This window comes from Balaenoptera physalus, assembly GCF_965194825.1.
Source record: "Balaenoptera physalus genome assembly, chromosome: 10".
In the NCBI taxonomy this organism is placed as follows: domain Eukaryota; kingdom Metazoa; phylum Chordata; class Mammalia; order Artiodactyla; family Balaenopteridae; genus Balaenoptera; species Balaenoptera physalus.
In genome coordinates this window covers 35,958,374-35,973,609 of record NC_138889.1, presented here as the reverse complement: position 1 = coordinate 35,973,609, position 15,236 = coordinate 35,958,374, and the positions used below count along the sequence as shown (strand labels likewise).

The following is a 15,236-nucleotide window of genomic DNA, read 5'->3' as shown; positions in this document are numbered from 1 at the left end:
ACTTGAAGGGGTGGGAGCAAAAAAAGTTCTTAATTCACTTTTCATGACTCTTTTGTTTAACTTTTATAATAAGCATATATTATTTTGTAATTTATCCAAGTTACTTTTGCCATTTAAACAAATTTACAAAGTTACAAAAAATAAAGTATAATATATATATGAATATACATATATGTGTAAAATAGAGTCTCTGAATTGCTTTCCTGAAATACGAAAGAAAAGGAAACTACCCTCCTTGTAATTTACTTACCAGACGATCCACATGGAAAGTGAAGTATATCAACCAGCACATGGTCCTTAATTGTGATGACACTTTATTGCACTCAGGCTATTAAGTGCTTAAATTACCAGATAACAGAATCTGTGTTCCTAATAGTGGAAAGTGTATTAATGGTATTTTCCCTCCTTATTGTAGCCCAGTTCCAACAATCACATGGATGAAGGTTAATGGTTATATTCCTGGTAAAGCACGTCTGCGTAAATCTCAGGCAGTACTGGAAATACCCAATGTGCAGCTGGACGATGCAGGCATATATGAGTGCCGAGCTGAAAACTCACGTGGAAAAAATTCCTTTCGTGGACAATTACAAGTATACAGTAAGTGTTTTCAGCAAAATGGATGCTCTAGTCCCAAGAGTCAAACTGAAAATACAAACTAATTTGAACTAAATAGTGCTTGTTAGCTACATTAAAAAAATGAGTAATAATTTATAATCATGTTTCTTTTACATGGCAAAGCATCAGGTAAAATTACCCTACACACAGAAATGCTTTAAAATAAAAAATGAATGGGGAATTATAAGGTTCTTTGTACAAAATAAAGAATTGATAACCTCAAAAATGAGATACGTTCCCAGCACCAAAGCCATCTTCTAAGTTACAAATCTTGTAACCTTTATTAACTTATTCTTGCCCTTGGCCTGAATCAGAAGTCACAATTAATGCCCATGAACCAAATCCTACTTGTCTTTTTTTCTTGTAAGTAAAAATTTATTGGAACACAGCCTCACCCCTTTGTTTACATATTGCCTAGGTCAACTTTTGCATTGATAAGACAGAATTAAGTCGTTGAGACTGAGATCAGCTGACTTGCAAAGCCTCAAATATTTGCTATCTCGTCCTTTACAGACAAACTTTGCTGCCCCTACTCTAAATTAATGCATCTGTATAATAAATAAACTTCACAGCCTACAAGTGTTTATATTGTCCAAAAATTTCAGAGACAAGTTATGTGTAAAATTGGGAAAATCTACTTCAAAAATATGTACAATCTCATCTTTACTTCTATGAATCACAAATTGTACTTTTCATATTTGCTTTTATAATGTACATTATACAAAAAGGGTAAGTGATAATATTCTTATTTCTCAGATGAGGACACTAAAAAACAGAGGAAATCTATAATGCAGAGCACTGATACAAGCAAATACAGATGTTTCCAATATGAAATTAAACAAATTTCATATTCAACTGAATCTGCCAGCAGCTATAACTGTCACTGTATCGCAAGATCAGTTCTTCTAAAAAACTTAATGTTCTTCACAGGGACTTTAAAAAGTATTTTGAAACATTAATATCTGAATTCAATCAGTTTTCCTTTTCTTATTTCTAACAACTCCTTTAGAAATTCAGCACTCCAAACAACTTGACTATGCCATGCACATTTTGTTCATTCACTCATTGATTCAACTAGTGTTTATTTAGTGGCTATTACTGCACTACATGCTAGTAATAGAGATTTGAAGGAGCTCTTGGTCCACTAGAGCAGATGAAAAGCAAACCCCACATAAGGCAGAGCATGTTATCTGCTGTGACGAAAGTATATGCAAAGGATTATGGGAGCACAGGGTCCACTGCATTTTACTGGGATGATTCAGGAAAGCATTCCAGAGAATTTGTACGTTAAGGGCTATCCCACCCACCAGTGGTCTGGCAGCCAGCTGGGTCAGGACCCAGCCCCTACCATCAGCAGGCTGGCACCAGTCCCAGGAACCCCCAGGGCCACATAACCAACTACCTCAAGACACAGTTCCACCATCCAGTGGGTCAGTGAGAGCCCTGTGTCACCAGACCATGAAGCCAGCCATGCTGGGACCCAGGCACTCACTCCAGCAGGCCAGCAGCCACTGAATGAGGTAGGGCCAGACAGCAAATGAGGCAGAAATAAATTAAATACAGGCTAAAATACAATTTTAAAAAATCAATGAAACTAAGAGCTGGTATTTTGAAAAGATAAACAAAGTTAATAGACCTTTAGCTAGACTCATCAAGAAAAAAATGAGCCCATATAAATTAAATCAGAAATGAAAGAGAAGTTACAGCCAACACCACAGTAATACAAAGGATCATAAGAGATTACTACGAACAATTATATTCCAATAAAATGGACAATGTAGAAGAAACGGATAAATTTCTGGAAATGTACAGTCTCCCAAGAATGAATCAGGAAGAAATAGAAAATATGAACAGACAAATTTCCAGTAATGAAATTGAATCAATAATTAAAAAAAAAAAAACAGAAAGCTTACAGAAAACAAAAGTCCAGTACCAGATGGCCTCACATGTGAAGTCTATCAAAAATTTAAAGAAGAGTTAACCTCTATCCTTCTCAAACTATTCCAAAAGTTTGCAGAGAAAGAAATGCTTCAAGGACAATATCACCCTGATACCAAAACCAGACAAAGATATCACACACACACACAAAATTTTAGGCTAATATCATTGATGAACATAGGTATACATATCTTCAACAAAAAATTAGCAAATTGAATTCAACAATACATTAAAAGGATCATACCCTATGATCCACTGGGACTTATCCCAGGGATGCAAGGATGGTTCAATATCCACAAATCAATCAATATGATATACCACCTTAACAAATTGAACAATAAAACTCAAATGATCATCTCAACGGAAAAAGCTTTTGACAAAATTCAACATGCATTTATGATGAAAACTCAACAAAGTGGGTATGGTGGGAACATACCTCAACATTATAAAGGCTATATATGACAATCCCACAGCTAACACCATACTCAATGTGGAAAGCTAAAAGTGTTTTCTGTCAGATCGGGAACAGGACAACGATGCCTACTCTTGACATTTGAATTCAAAATAGTGTTGGAAGTCCTAGCCACAGCAATCAGACAAGAAAAAGAAATAAAAGAAATCCAAATTGGAAAAGAAGTAAAACTTTGCAAAAGACAGGACACTTTATAGATAAAATCCTAAAGACACCACTCCAAAACTATTACAACTCATCAATGAATTCAATAAAATTGCAAGATGCAAAATTAATATACAGAAATCTGTTGTATTTCTAAATAAAAACTAACTGCAAACTATCAGAAAGAAAAATTATGAAAACAATCCCATTTATCATCACATCAAAAAGAGTCAAATACCTAGGAATAAATCTAACTAAGGATGTAAAAGACCTATACTTGGAACATTATAAGACACTGATGAAAGAAATTGAACACAACACAAACAAATGGAAAAGTATAACATGCTCAAAGTTTGAAAGAATTAATATTGTTAAAATGGCCATACTACCCAAGGCAATCTACAGATTCAATGAAACCCCTATCAAAATATCAAAGGCGTATTTTACAGAACTAGAACAAATAATTCTAAAATTTGTATGAAAACACAAAAGACCCCGAATAGCAAAAGCAATCTTGAGAGAGAAGAACCAAGCCGGCAGTATCACAAGCCTTGATTTCAAACTATACTACAAAGCTCCAGTAATCAAAACACTACAGTACTGGCACAAAAATAGACACCTAGATCAATGGAACAGAATAGAGAGCCCAGAAGTGAACCCACATGTATATGGTCAATTAATCTATGACAAAGGAGGCAAGAATACAAAATAAGGAAAAGACATCCTCTTCAATAAAGGGTGTTAGAAAAATTGAACAGCCACATGAGTAAGAATCCAACTGGACTATTTTATCACACCATACACAAAAATAAACTCAAAATTAATTAAAGACGTAAATGTAAGACCTGAAACCATAAAACTCCTAGAAGAAAACATAGGCAGTATGATCTTTGACATAAGTCTTAGCAATATTTTTTTGGATCAGTCTCTTCAGGCAAGGGAAACAAAAGCAATTTTAAAAATGGAACTAAATTAAACTAAAAAGTCTTTGCACAGTAAAGGAAATTATCAAAAAAGCTGCCAACTGAATAGGATATTTGCAAATGATACATCTGAAAAGGAGTTATAAACCAAAATATACAAAGAACTCATACAACTCAACATCAAAAAAAAAACAACCCAGTTAAAAAATGGGCAGAGGACCTGAATAGACATTTTTTCAAAGAAGATATGCATATGGCCAACAAACACATGAAAAATGTTCAACATCTCTAGTCATCGGGGAAATGCAAATCAAACCAACAACGGGCATCACCTCAGACCTGTCAGAATGGCTATTACCAAAAAAACAACAAATAATTGTTGGTAAAGATGTGGAGAAAAGGGAACCCTCATGCACTGTTGGTGGGAATATAAATTGGTGTAGCCACTATGGAAAATGGTATGGAAGTTACTCAAAAAATTAAAAAATAAAACTACCATATGATTCAACAATTCCATTCCTGGGTATTTATTCAAAGAAATGAAAACAATAATTTGAAAATAAACATGAACCCTTATGTTTATTGCAGCATTATTTACAATAGCCAAGATATGGAAGCAATCTAAGTACTCATTTATAGATTAATGGATAAAAATGATGTGAGATTATATATATATATATATATATATATATATATATATATATATATATATATATATGATGGACTAATAGCCTAAAAAAATAAAGAATGAAATCTTGCCATCTGCAACAACAAGGGTAGACCTAGAGGGTATTATGCTAAGGGAAATAAGTCATATAAAGACAAGTAGCATATGATTTCACTTATATGTGGAATCCAAAAAACAAAATAAATGAACAGACATAAAACAGAAACAGAGTCATAGGTACAGAGAACAAACAGGTGGTTGCCAGAGGGGAGAGGGGTGGAGGAATGAAAGAAATAGATGAGGGAGATTAAGAGGTACAAACTTAAAAAAATATTTGACAATGGAGGAAAGACACTTTAACCATATCTTACAGATTTCATACAATTGCAATGTTATCTTTCTGATAAAGAAATTTTTCTCTGTTGTAATTTTGAAACCTTATATATTTACATATATATTTATAATGCACTAGAATGCTAGTAAATATAGAACAATTTTATATCAAATGAAATTTGAATTTACAAATTATTTTTCCAAGGCTATTCAGGTTCTATCAGAAAAGAAAAAGCAGAGCAGTTATTCAATAAACTGACATGTTTTCTTACTTCAATCCATGCTAAAGCTGCTATAGTATTTGGAAGAAGTGATACTTCTAAGCCTTCTTACTAAACGTTCCAGTGCTCTCCATGGGGAGAGTCTAGCCACTTACTGTAAAGTGGGTAAAACAACAATATTTGCTTCACTTAGATTATCAGAACATTATCATTGCTATATTTTTTTACACAGGAAATAGAGTTCTGTGTGTAATGTAATGCTGTGTTTCTTCCAAACACCAATAGTTATGTTAATTGATAAAAAATGTTAATTCATAAGAATTTGTGAATATTCCATATGAATTTTGAGCTTGGTGAAGCATTTGAGAAATGAAATCACCCTTCTTTAATGCTTAAACTCTTACAGCATACCCACACTGGGTAGCAAAACTGAATGATACTCAGTTAGACAGCGGGAGCCCTCTCCGATGGGAATGTAAGGCTACTGGAAAACCCAGACCCACATACCGTTGGCTGAAGAATGGAGTACCCCTCTTGCTTCAGGTACTGTTGGTAACCTTAGCCTGTTCCAGTGTAATTTTAGAAGGATTTCACACAGGACAAGCTATCTTCCTTTAGTCTTATTGAAAGTCATTTCTTATGTATCCCTTATATTTGGAATGAGGAAAATAACATATATAATTAAAATTTTCTTTTTATTTTAATTGCCTCATTACTTCTTTGAGTAATATATCACTTCTTTAAATTTTATTCTATCCTATAAATTCATTCAAAAATATCAATGATTATCATAGACGTATTGCCATTTCCAGCAGACTTTTAGACATCATCTAGTTTATTGCTATCACTTTGCAGATGATGGAGTTATCTCCAAGAAGTAAAGTGACTTGCCCAAGATCATATATCTAGTACGAGATGAGACTGGAAGAGAATCCTAGTCTTCTGTGTCCTAGGCAGGTTCTTCACAACATCCTGCTACACATTGACAAATTTATTTTTAGTAAATCTATTGCATGCTTTTATTTTATTTTTTATTTTTTAACATCTTTATTGGAGTATAATTGCTTTACAATGGTGTGTTAGTTTCTGCTATGTAACAAAGTGAATCAGCTATACATTTACATATATCCCCATATCTCCTCCTTCTTGGGTCTCCCTCCCACCCTCCCTATCCCACCCCTCTAGGTGGACACAAAACACTGAGATGATCTCCCTGTGCTATGCAGCTGCTTCCCACTAGCTATCTATTTTACATTTAGTAGTGTATATATTCCCATGCCACTCTCTCACTTCGTCCCAGCTTACCCTTCCCCCTCCCCGTATCCTCAAAACAACTTAATACCTACTGAATTTGAGAATAAATTGATTACTATTTAAAATAAGAATAATTGTTATAATTTCAGCTCTTTCCCTTGTTGTGGCCTTTCCAGGAAGGAGAGCAAAAAGGGAATAGTTCACTATTTATGGACAAAAGAGAGAGAAATTTTGAAATTCCAAACACAGCTTCTGCCCAGGTCCTGCCATTACCAAAGGATCTCTTGTCTGACATTTGCCTCTTTGGGCTTTGGTTTGCTCTTTTGTAAAATGAAGAGATTGGATCAGATCATCCCCACAGTCCCATCCAGCTCCAATATTCCCTTATTCTAAAACCAGTTAGTCCAAAACAGAACATAGTTACACAAAAAGACAGACAGAAATAAAAAAGAACAGTAGAGCTGTTAAGGAAAACTGAGGGGAAGGGAGAGGGAATCTTGAGATACTCGTTCATTGCCTCTCTCTCTCTAATTCTCTTTGGGATATCAGATAAACCTTGAGATGGGATCTGTGCTAGTTATATTTTCAACTCCCACATCCAAGTAAAGTGAATTCCACTGGCAGATAGTAGTCTGTTAAGTGAATGGGTTAATTTTTAAAAGGATGTCAAATTTCTTGGCATCTTCGTTGATAGGTAATCAAAGCACTGCTCACTAAAATTAAAAGAATTATTTGCTTGACATTAAGGAGATAAGACACCTGGTTGCTTAACAGCATTTTAAATTTAAAATTTGCTTTTGAAATATGTTCTTGGCCTCAGTTTACCTCAGTTTGCTCATGCTCAATCCTCTGTCTTCTGTATTGTTTCATCTGATCAGTTTGCATTTTCTGACCAATAGTTTTATACAGAATCCAGTTGCAGGGCAGTTTTTTTATTTGTGTTACTGTGTTGGGAAGTGAGAGAAAAGGCAAACTTCTGACCAGATTAATATAGTAAAGAGATTCTTGTGATGACCTGGCCTATATTTAACCTTGATCCCATGTATATACAGTCTCGATCCTTCTACCATTTGAACTCCTGCTTCTCCTTTGTAAAATGAATTCAAATAAAAGCAGTATCAGCTGATTGTATTTCATAAGCTTAACTAGTATACTAAACAAAAGCAGCTTATTTTAAAAACATAACCAAAAGTAAAACTCATAAGTATAACTACAGGAAAATATAGTTATAATTTCTTTTCTGACTGAGAAATAGTTGTATTTTACATAAGATGTTATATTAGAATAATGAACAGTAGATTTGTGTTCCTAAGTTGTCAAATAATGTTCAACTGTATTAATCAGAGGCTTTTTTGTCTTGAGCTAGGAGAGAGTAACTGCAAAATCTCTATGATTCGTTCACTTTCTATATCTATTTTTTTTTATTCCATTACAGAGTAGGGTTGAGATGGTTAATGGAGTATTGATGATCCACAATGTGAATCAATCAGATGCTGGAATGTATCAGTGTTTGGCTGAAAATAAATATGGAGCCATTTATGGGAGTGCTGAGCTGAAGATTCTAGGTATGCAATTTCTAAGTAAATAAAGAGGAAAAAAATGTTGCTTCTTTTCATGCTGTAATTCTTACTATACTGAAGGTTTATGATGTGATCGTAAAAACCTATTTTATGGTTTGAAAAGAAATACTATGTCTTGCTGATATGTATTTTTTTAAGCTTTAGGAGACAAGTTTACATGGTGTACAGTTTGTCCCATAACTTTCTATAAGATTTTCTCTAATTTTAGTTTTAATCCTAACAGGTTTATACAATATGTCTTTTCTATGGTATTAAAAAAATCATGTAAGAAAAGTATGTTAACTTTCAAGGAAGAGTGTTTTAAGGGTAAGGAATCAGAATGTAGGTTTTCAACACAGCAGTGCTTAATATTCTCCCAAGCAGCTGCTTCCTACCAGTAGGTATGTGGCTCCTGCAAGGTGGGACTCCTAAGTAAATCGCACTCTCTTGAAGGGTCATCAACCGTTGTCACCTTTGCAGGTTGATGAAAGCCCTTCTGAGGCCAGGCCAGCAAGCTCCTAGTGTTACACTCTTGAGAATATAACCACAACACTAACACTACTTCACTCTTTAATACAAGAAAAATTCAGTCCAGGGGAATAAGCTACCCAGATTGAGCATGGTTCAGTTTCTGGAATAGATTTTACTTTTTCCCACTCTCATGATTTTCTAAGCTTTTGTTCTGGGATGATTATAATACAAAGAGAGAGACTTAGATGATCTTAACGCACCATCTCCCAAACGTGGGCAGGAGCCTAAGTGTGCTTTGTACTTTCCACTGACCCGAAGCACAACATTAACAGAAACACCCAAGATCTCTGGAATCTGAAAATGCACCATTCACATATCAGCTATGTGATAAATCAAAAACCATAAATCAAATTGAATTATGAATGTTTACATTTGAAATTTCTTCACATTATCACAAATCCATCCAAAATAGATATAGGAATCCACGTTTCAATGTCGTACATCCTGACCAATCAAATATTAATGTACTTTCTTGTCAGCTCATACGCCAACATTTCTGAATTAAAAAGTTGATTCAGCTTTCACCTAGTTAATGTTTTACCCAGAAACACTCTCAAATGTGTCCCTTTCTCATTCACTAGACATATTTTCAAAATTATGTTTAATAAGGTATATTCCCAGTAGGCAACCAAAAATATCACCTGCGATCTTCCTATAAATTCCTTAACTTTTCTTTCAGTTTTTTAATCCATTGCAATTAGTACCTTTTTTGTGTGTGTTGCATACATATCTTTTAATGTTGTGTGCCATGCATTATACTGATATGTGATGGACATAAAAAACTTATGAAATATTCATAAAATTGTCATATTGGCATAAATAAATGTCTCAGATACAGTAAGCTTGTACTCATATTTCCAGTTTATCTTTTAGATTCAAAGGTGACTTTTTTTTTAATTTGTTTTTGTCTCTCTATCATGTGTTGTTTTAGTCCAGCATTCTCAACCACAGCTACCTACTGGAATTTCCTGGGAAGTTTAATCAAAACTGTCTTAAAATGATCAGGCCTAGATGAATAATTGCAAACAATGAAATAAAATTTTAATTGAAATTTAAATAATTCAATTTCTTAAAAATATATTTCTTTTAAAACTACATTTAATTTTGTATACTATTAAAATAAAATATGCATTAAGACTCATAGATAGGAAATGGGCTACACAGGATTGCCTTCTATGCAGATAACCTCCATCTTTCCAAAGGAAGCCCAAAATAGACTTCTGTGTCCAGCCCCTTCACCTTTTGTCCAAAGTGCTCATTAGTCTTTCACAATTAAAGTTGATAATCATAATTAAAGCATCTCATTCTTTGAAACAGCCTTTGTCTCTGGGCCCCACGATTGTATGGAACTATCACCTGCTGATGGAAAGAAAAGCCAATAAGATAGCTACTAATTAATAATAAATTAAATTTCAAGTTAGTGCCTTTTACATGTGTAGATAACCTATGATTTTATTAGAAATGCATTCCAAAGATAAAGTTGCCAAATCTTGGTGAATCATCCATTAGAGGTTATTGTCATTGCTTGTGGTAGAACTAACCTTTTACTTTTTCATAGCTTCAGCTCCCACTTTTACACTGAATCAACTGAAGAAAACAATAATTATTACTAAAGGCCAAGAAGTCATCATAGAGTGCAAACCCCAAGGCTCTCCAAAACCAACCATCACTTGGAAGAAGGGAGACAAAGCAGTTAGAGAGAATAAAAGGTTAGAAGTCTATTTCATAATTCAAACTCTTAATATCAGACTTTTTGAATGCAGATGATACAAAGTATATGTCTTGCCATAATTGTGAGATATATGTCATGAACTGACTAAACTATGGTTTTGTCTACATAGTGATTAAAAAAAATCAAATGATTTATAAAGAAAAAAGTTATACCTCAATATAACCAGACTTCTTTGCTTCAGTGGTGTTTCAACACCAGTTGGGAATTTCACCAGGTTATGAAGAAAGCAAACACTTTCATTAAGTTAGTAATTTTTGGTTTTCATTTGGGTCTGCAGATTTGAGGATCCACAAGTTATCTATGATAATTTTTAGAGATCGGGTTCTCATTTCAATTCTAATATTAAAAATAATATAAATATACCCTGGATCTTCTGGATAATCACTTTATGACAGAATACTTCCAAGTGAAATTTGTGCCGAAGTTTGCATTTTTGTTTTCAATCACATTGATGCAAAATACTATAGAATTATTTCAATTGCCACAGGCAAATGATAAATGTTCAGATAACTATTTAATGTGTAAAGGTTTGTCTTTGGTATGTAAAGCCAAAGGATACCACAGGAATACAAATGGGGAAAAGTGATGAGAGAATCAAATACTTGCATGACAGTTGATATATGGCAAATTTGAAAGTCCCGTGCTTTACCAATCATTATCATGTGGTGTTTTACCTTTGGCAAAATATTATCCTCCATTCTGTTAAAATAATGTTGTATATGTTGTTTTACAGTTTTGTTTTTCATTTGATCTATAAAGATAAGGAGTTTATGTTTTGTTTTATGTTTGGGTCTCTGTAAACATATAGCTAAAATAATTTAATTCAGCATTAGAGGTCCATTTAAACAATTCTTTAAGTAATTTTGGAATATTTTGAAATACTTGAAAAATTTCTTTAGAATATATGTATATTTTTCCCATTCAATTCTGAGAAACACTGTTTTAAATTGCTTGTCTCTGATGAAATAATTTATGAATGATTGGATTCCATCCAGGCCCAAGGATCTACGCTGCCTGGAAAAGGTGACAACCTAGAATTGACATGGGTCATAATGGACATTTTGTTTTGAAAAAAATTTCTCTTTCTTAGTGGGGGTAGGGCTGGGCAGCAAATCACACACTGAGAGATCAGTGTTGCATTTTGTTGAATTGCATTTAGTTGAATTACATATGGTCGAATTGAAGTTTTTTGGATTATTGCTCAGAAATATGAAAAAAATAACTGACACAAATCTTTCATTAAAGCAGAAGAAAATTAATTCATCGTATACCAGTAAGAACATATTTACATTGCTTGGTTATCATTTTTTCTGAATGTATTAAATTTTTTCATAATATCATCAAAATATATATGCCATATTAGTACAAGCCGTTCCATTTGAAATGCATTACTTTATGTTTGTGGATGGCATGTGAGCCTTGTCTTATTTATTTCAGTTCACCATAGAATGTTCCTCATCAACTATTCATAGATATCACATTGAGTTTAAAAAAGTGGCATCTCTTTTGTCAAAGCAAAAGTACTGAGAGAGGAACAGGATTATGGGTTTTCTATTACAACAGATATGAGCATAATAAACTTTTTATTTTCCAGAAGAAGTTAAAAAGTATAGTTTGTGAATTTTCCATTTTTCTTGCTCACTTTTCTATTCACTGCTATCCCCTTGGGTTAGTGAGACAAATACAATGGCTTCAAACTCAGATAAACTCAATTTTTCCAGATCTAAATACTTCTGGTCAAAGTGCTATTTAGGAAAAAGGCTGAAAGGTGTTTTTATTTAAGTAAAAGCAAGATTTGGGCACAATTACTTAGCATTGTGTTACCCTGAATGATATGTTTATATCATAACAGGTCTGTAAACTGGTTTAATTTAATAACAAAGACCAAAGATAATAGTGCATTTTTATTTTTTTGGCCGCATCTGCACGACATGCAAGATCTTAGTTCCCTGACCAAGGATTCAACCTGTGCCCCCTGCAGTGGAAGCACAGAGTCTTAACCACTGGGCCACCAGGGAAGTCCCAAAAGGGCATTTTTATTCTTAAAAATTGACAGGACCACTTGCAAAATATAATTTTTAGTTGTGTGCAATTTACTACCACACTGAGATTTCAGGTTTCACAAAGAATACAATCTAGTTGGGTATAAAAAAATATAAATGTTCAAATATTAAAATAAGAGGCTAAGATTTAATTAACAGAAAGATTTCCACAAAGTTGTATGAGAAGACACACATAGATATTTGGACAACTGTACATTCTAAAAATATGAATGGAAACTTGAAACTTAAAATTTTAATGATATGTATTATACATTCTTTAAAATAGCATCTCAGTTACACATGACAACTTATTTTCTTACATATATTTTAGATCATTTGTCTCTGTTACAAAGCACCTCAACCATTTGTAAGAATTGTAAATATAAGCGTAAATGGAAAGGGAGATGTTAGAAAACTGTTAAGGCTTTGAAAAGTTTGGGTCATATGTATTTCACATGGGGCTACAGATTCAAATCATGGTTTATTTTGTTGTAATATAAGTATATTCATCATTCATGTGATCTTCATCAAGTATGTCCCCCACTCATGCAACCTACAACTGGAAAAAAAATGTTAAACGAATAGCCTTGCCCTTCATTCATAATCTTCACAGTTATTTGGGGTCTTTCCAAATTAAAGATTGAAACAGCAAAAGGCAGTTTCCTACATGGTCAAATAAAGACTAGTATTACATTGGGGAAAAGGTTTTAAAGTAATAATATATCATAAGAGGAATATTTAAGTGTGAGAAACATATCACAAAGCATAAAATTGTGTCCAGAGCAATAGCATAAAAATGTAATAGAAGATTTTAATTGCAGAAAAAAATGTCACCTAATCATCTGAGAACATGTCAGAAACTCAAAAAGGTGAATTTGAATCTAGCATTAATTTCAATTTAACTGTAAACTGTAAATGCAATGTTATAACAACTGGAGGTTAATAGTCATTTGTTTTATCAATAGAGTGTCAAACAATTTATTAGCTTACCTTTTCTGCCACATTTTCATGGAATGTTCCCAAATTCAGTTTCGTTTTGTTTGTTTTGGGAGGGATACTTCAAAACACAGACTTTTTTGAATTTATCTGTTTCACTAAAGAAATACATAAACAATTATTCTAAAGTTTAAAATTTAGTAAGGAATAACTAGAACACAACATGAATTTTAGAAGAAATATTATTAACAAATAAGTTGTCTGATTATATATTACAAAATATTTCATTCATTTGAAACTAAATGATACATCTAAAGTATATAAGAAAATGGATTATATTAGAGTTTGTGAGTTGCTTGTAGTCATTTGTTGTTTATCTTACAGAATGAGTTGTTTATATCAGAAAATGATCAGTATGAACTGCTGTTCAAACATTAAATCATATTATTACTAATCATGATGATGATTACTCATAAGTCTGTAACATTTATAATTTACAGAGCACTTTAACATTGTGAGTAAGAGAACCCAGTGTATAAAACAGGAAGACTATGAGTTTTCAACAAGTTACTTAATTTTCTTACTTATAAAATTGGATTCTAAAAGAGTAACCTTGTTGGGTTCTGAAAAATAAATGAAATTTTGTGTGTAAAATACACTGGCTGGTGTATGGCATTCAGTAAGTGCTCAATGAATGTTACCATGGTGATGAAGTTGTTGCTGCTGAACTTGGCAGTGGTGGTGTCGGTGGTGATGATGGTATCATTTGAGCCTTTGAATCTTTGCATACTGGCCTCAATTTTTGTTATCAATAGTTCTGAAAAACTTTAACACTTTCCTATCCTTTCTCTACCAATTAAGGGAAAGATACCTGAACTAAGTTATTATCTGGCATTAAAGGAGTCTTTTGGGCCTTCCATGTGACAAATTTGTTAATCTGTGTCCCTAAATTGAATTCTTTGTCCCTCACACCCAAAACCTCCACTTCTTGGCATTTATTCCTGGTGTGGCCATTCTCACCAATCTTACCTACTCCTAGTTCAGTATCATTGAGATAATTTCTGAACTAGCAGGTTGAATAGTTGCTTGTTCCATGATCAGTATTTTAGGCCATGTGAATATACATATAGATAAATATATATGGGGAGTTAATGGAAATAGAGAAGAAGATTTTAAAACTATATTTATTTTTTTCTTTTAAGGAATCTCTTGGTTTTGCCCCATTGCTTTTAAAGATCACCAGCACGTATCCACTTAAGTTCCTTTATCAATCATGTCCATTTTCATTCTAAAACGAATTTGCTCCAGGAGTACTAAGACATGAAACAGTCCTTGGGGATTTTCTCCTCTAGTATACTTTCATTCAGAATGTTCTGCTCATCAAACTCATATTAGATTTTCACTTCAGCTCATTATTTCCATTACTTGGCCATTAACTTTTGTTAAAATATAATCACCCAGAGGCACTCCAGCAGTGCACAAATATTAAGCTTGTATTATTCCTTGTTCATTTCCTGTACTTTTTGTGGACAAAGACAATTTTGGCTGAAATGAAGAACACATAGTTTTTGGTAAAGGCACGATTTGTTTTGTTTCCTTTCCATCTGCACATATATAAACTGTTATTGCAATGCATAGAATATGCCATACATGTTTTAAAAATTATTCACAATTATTGGAATAAGTACCAATTTTCATTTCTAGATGGGGGCGGGTGGGTACCAGTTACAGAGATAATAGACTATAATTCAGATGGGTGCTAAAGAAACCCTGCATCCCAAAATATAAAAAGTATCCTATGGAGGGGCAGTATTATAACGTAATTTTTCTTTTATGGGTCTATAATCTAAGGAAAGACTTGTAATAATC

At 33.2% G+C, this 15,236-nt stretch overlaps 1 protein-coding gene across 2 annotated transcripts in view; it reads left to right on the top strand.

Annotated features, from left to right (window-relative positions):
* Positions 1-15,236, top strand: part of CNTN5 (contactin 5) — a 1,367,783-nt gene that overhangs the window by 1,069,564 nt on the left and 282,983 nt on the right. For both annotated transcript variants that reach the window (XM_082409880.1, XM_082409881.1), the window contains 4 exons: positions 416-597; positions 5,720-5,856; positions 8,003-8,132; positions 10,216-10,366. In XM_082409880.1, the coding sequence (XP_082266006.1) occupies positions 416-597; positions 5,720-5,856; positions 8,003-8,132; positions 10,216-10,366 (600 nt within the window). The remainder of the gene's footprint in view (positions 1-415; positions 598-5,719; positions 5,857-8,002; positions 8,133-10,215; positions 10,367-15,236) is intronic.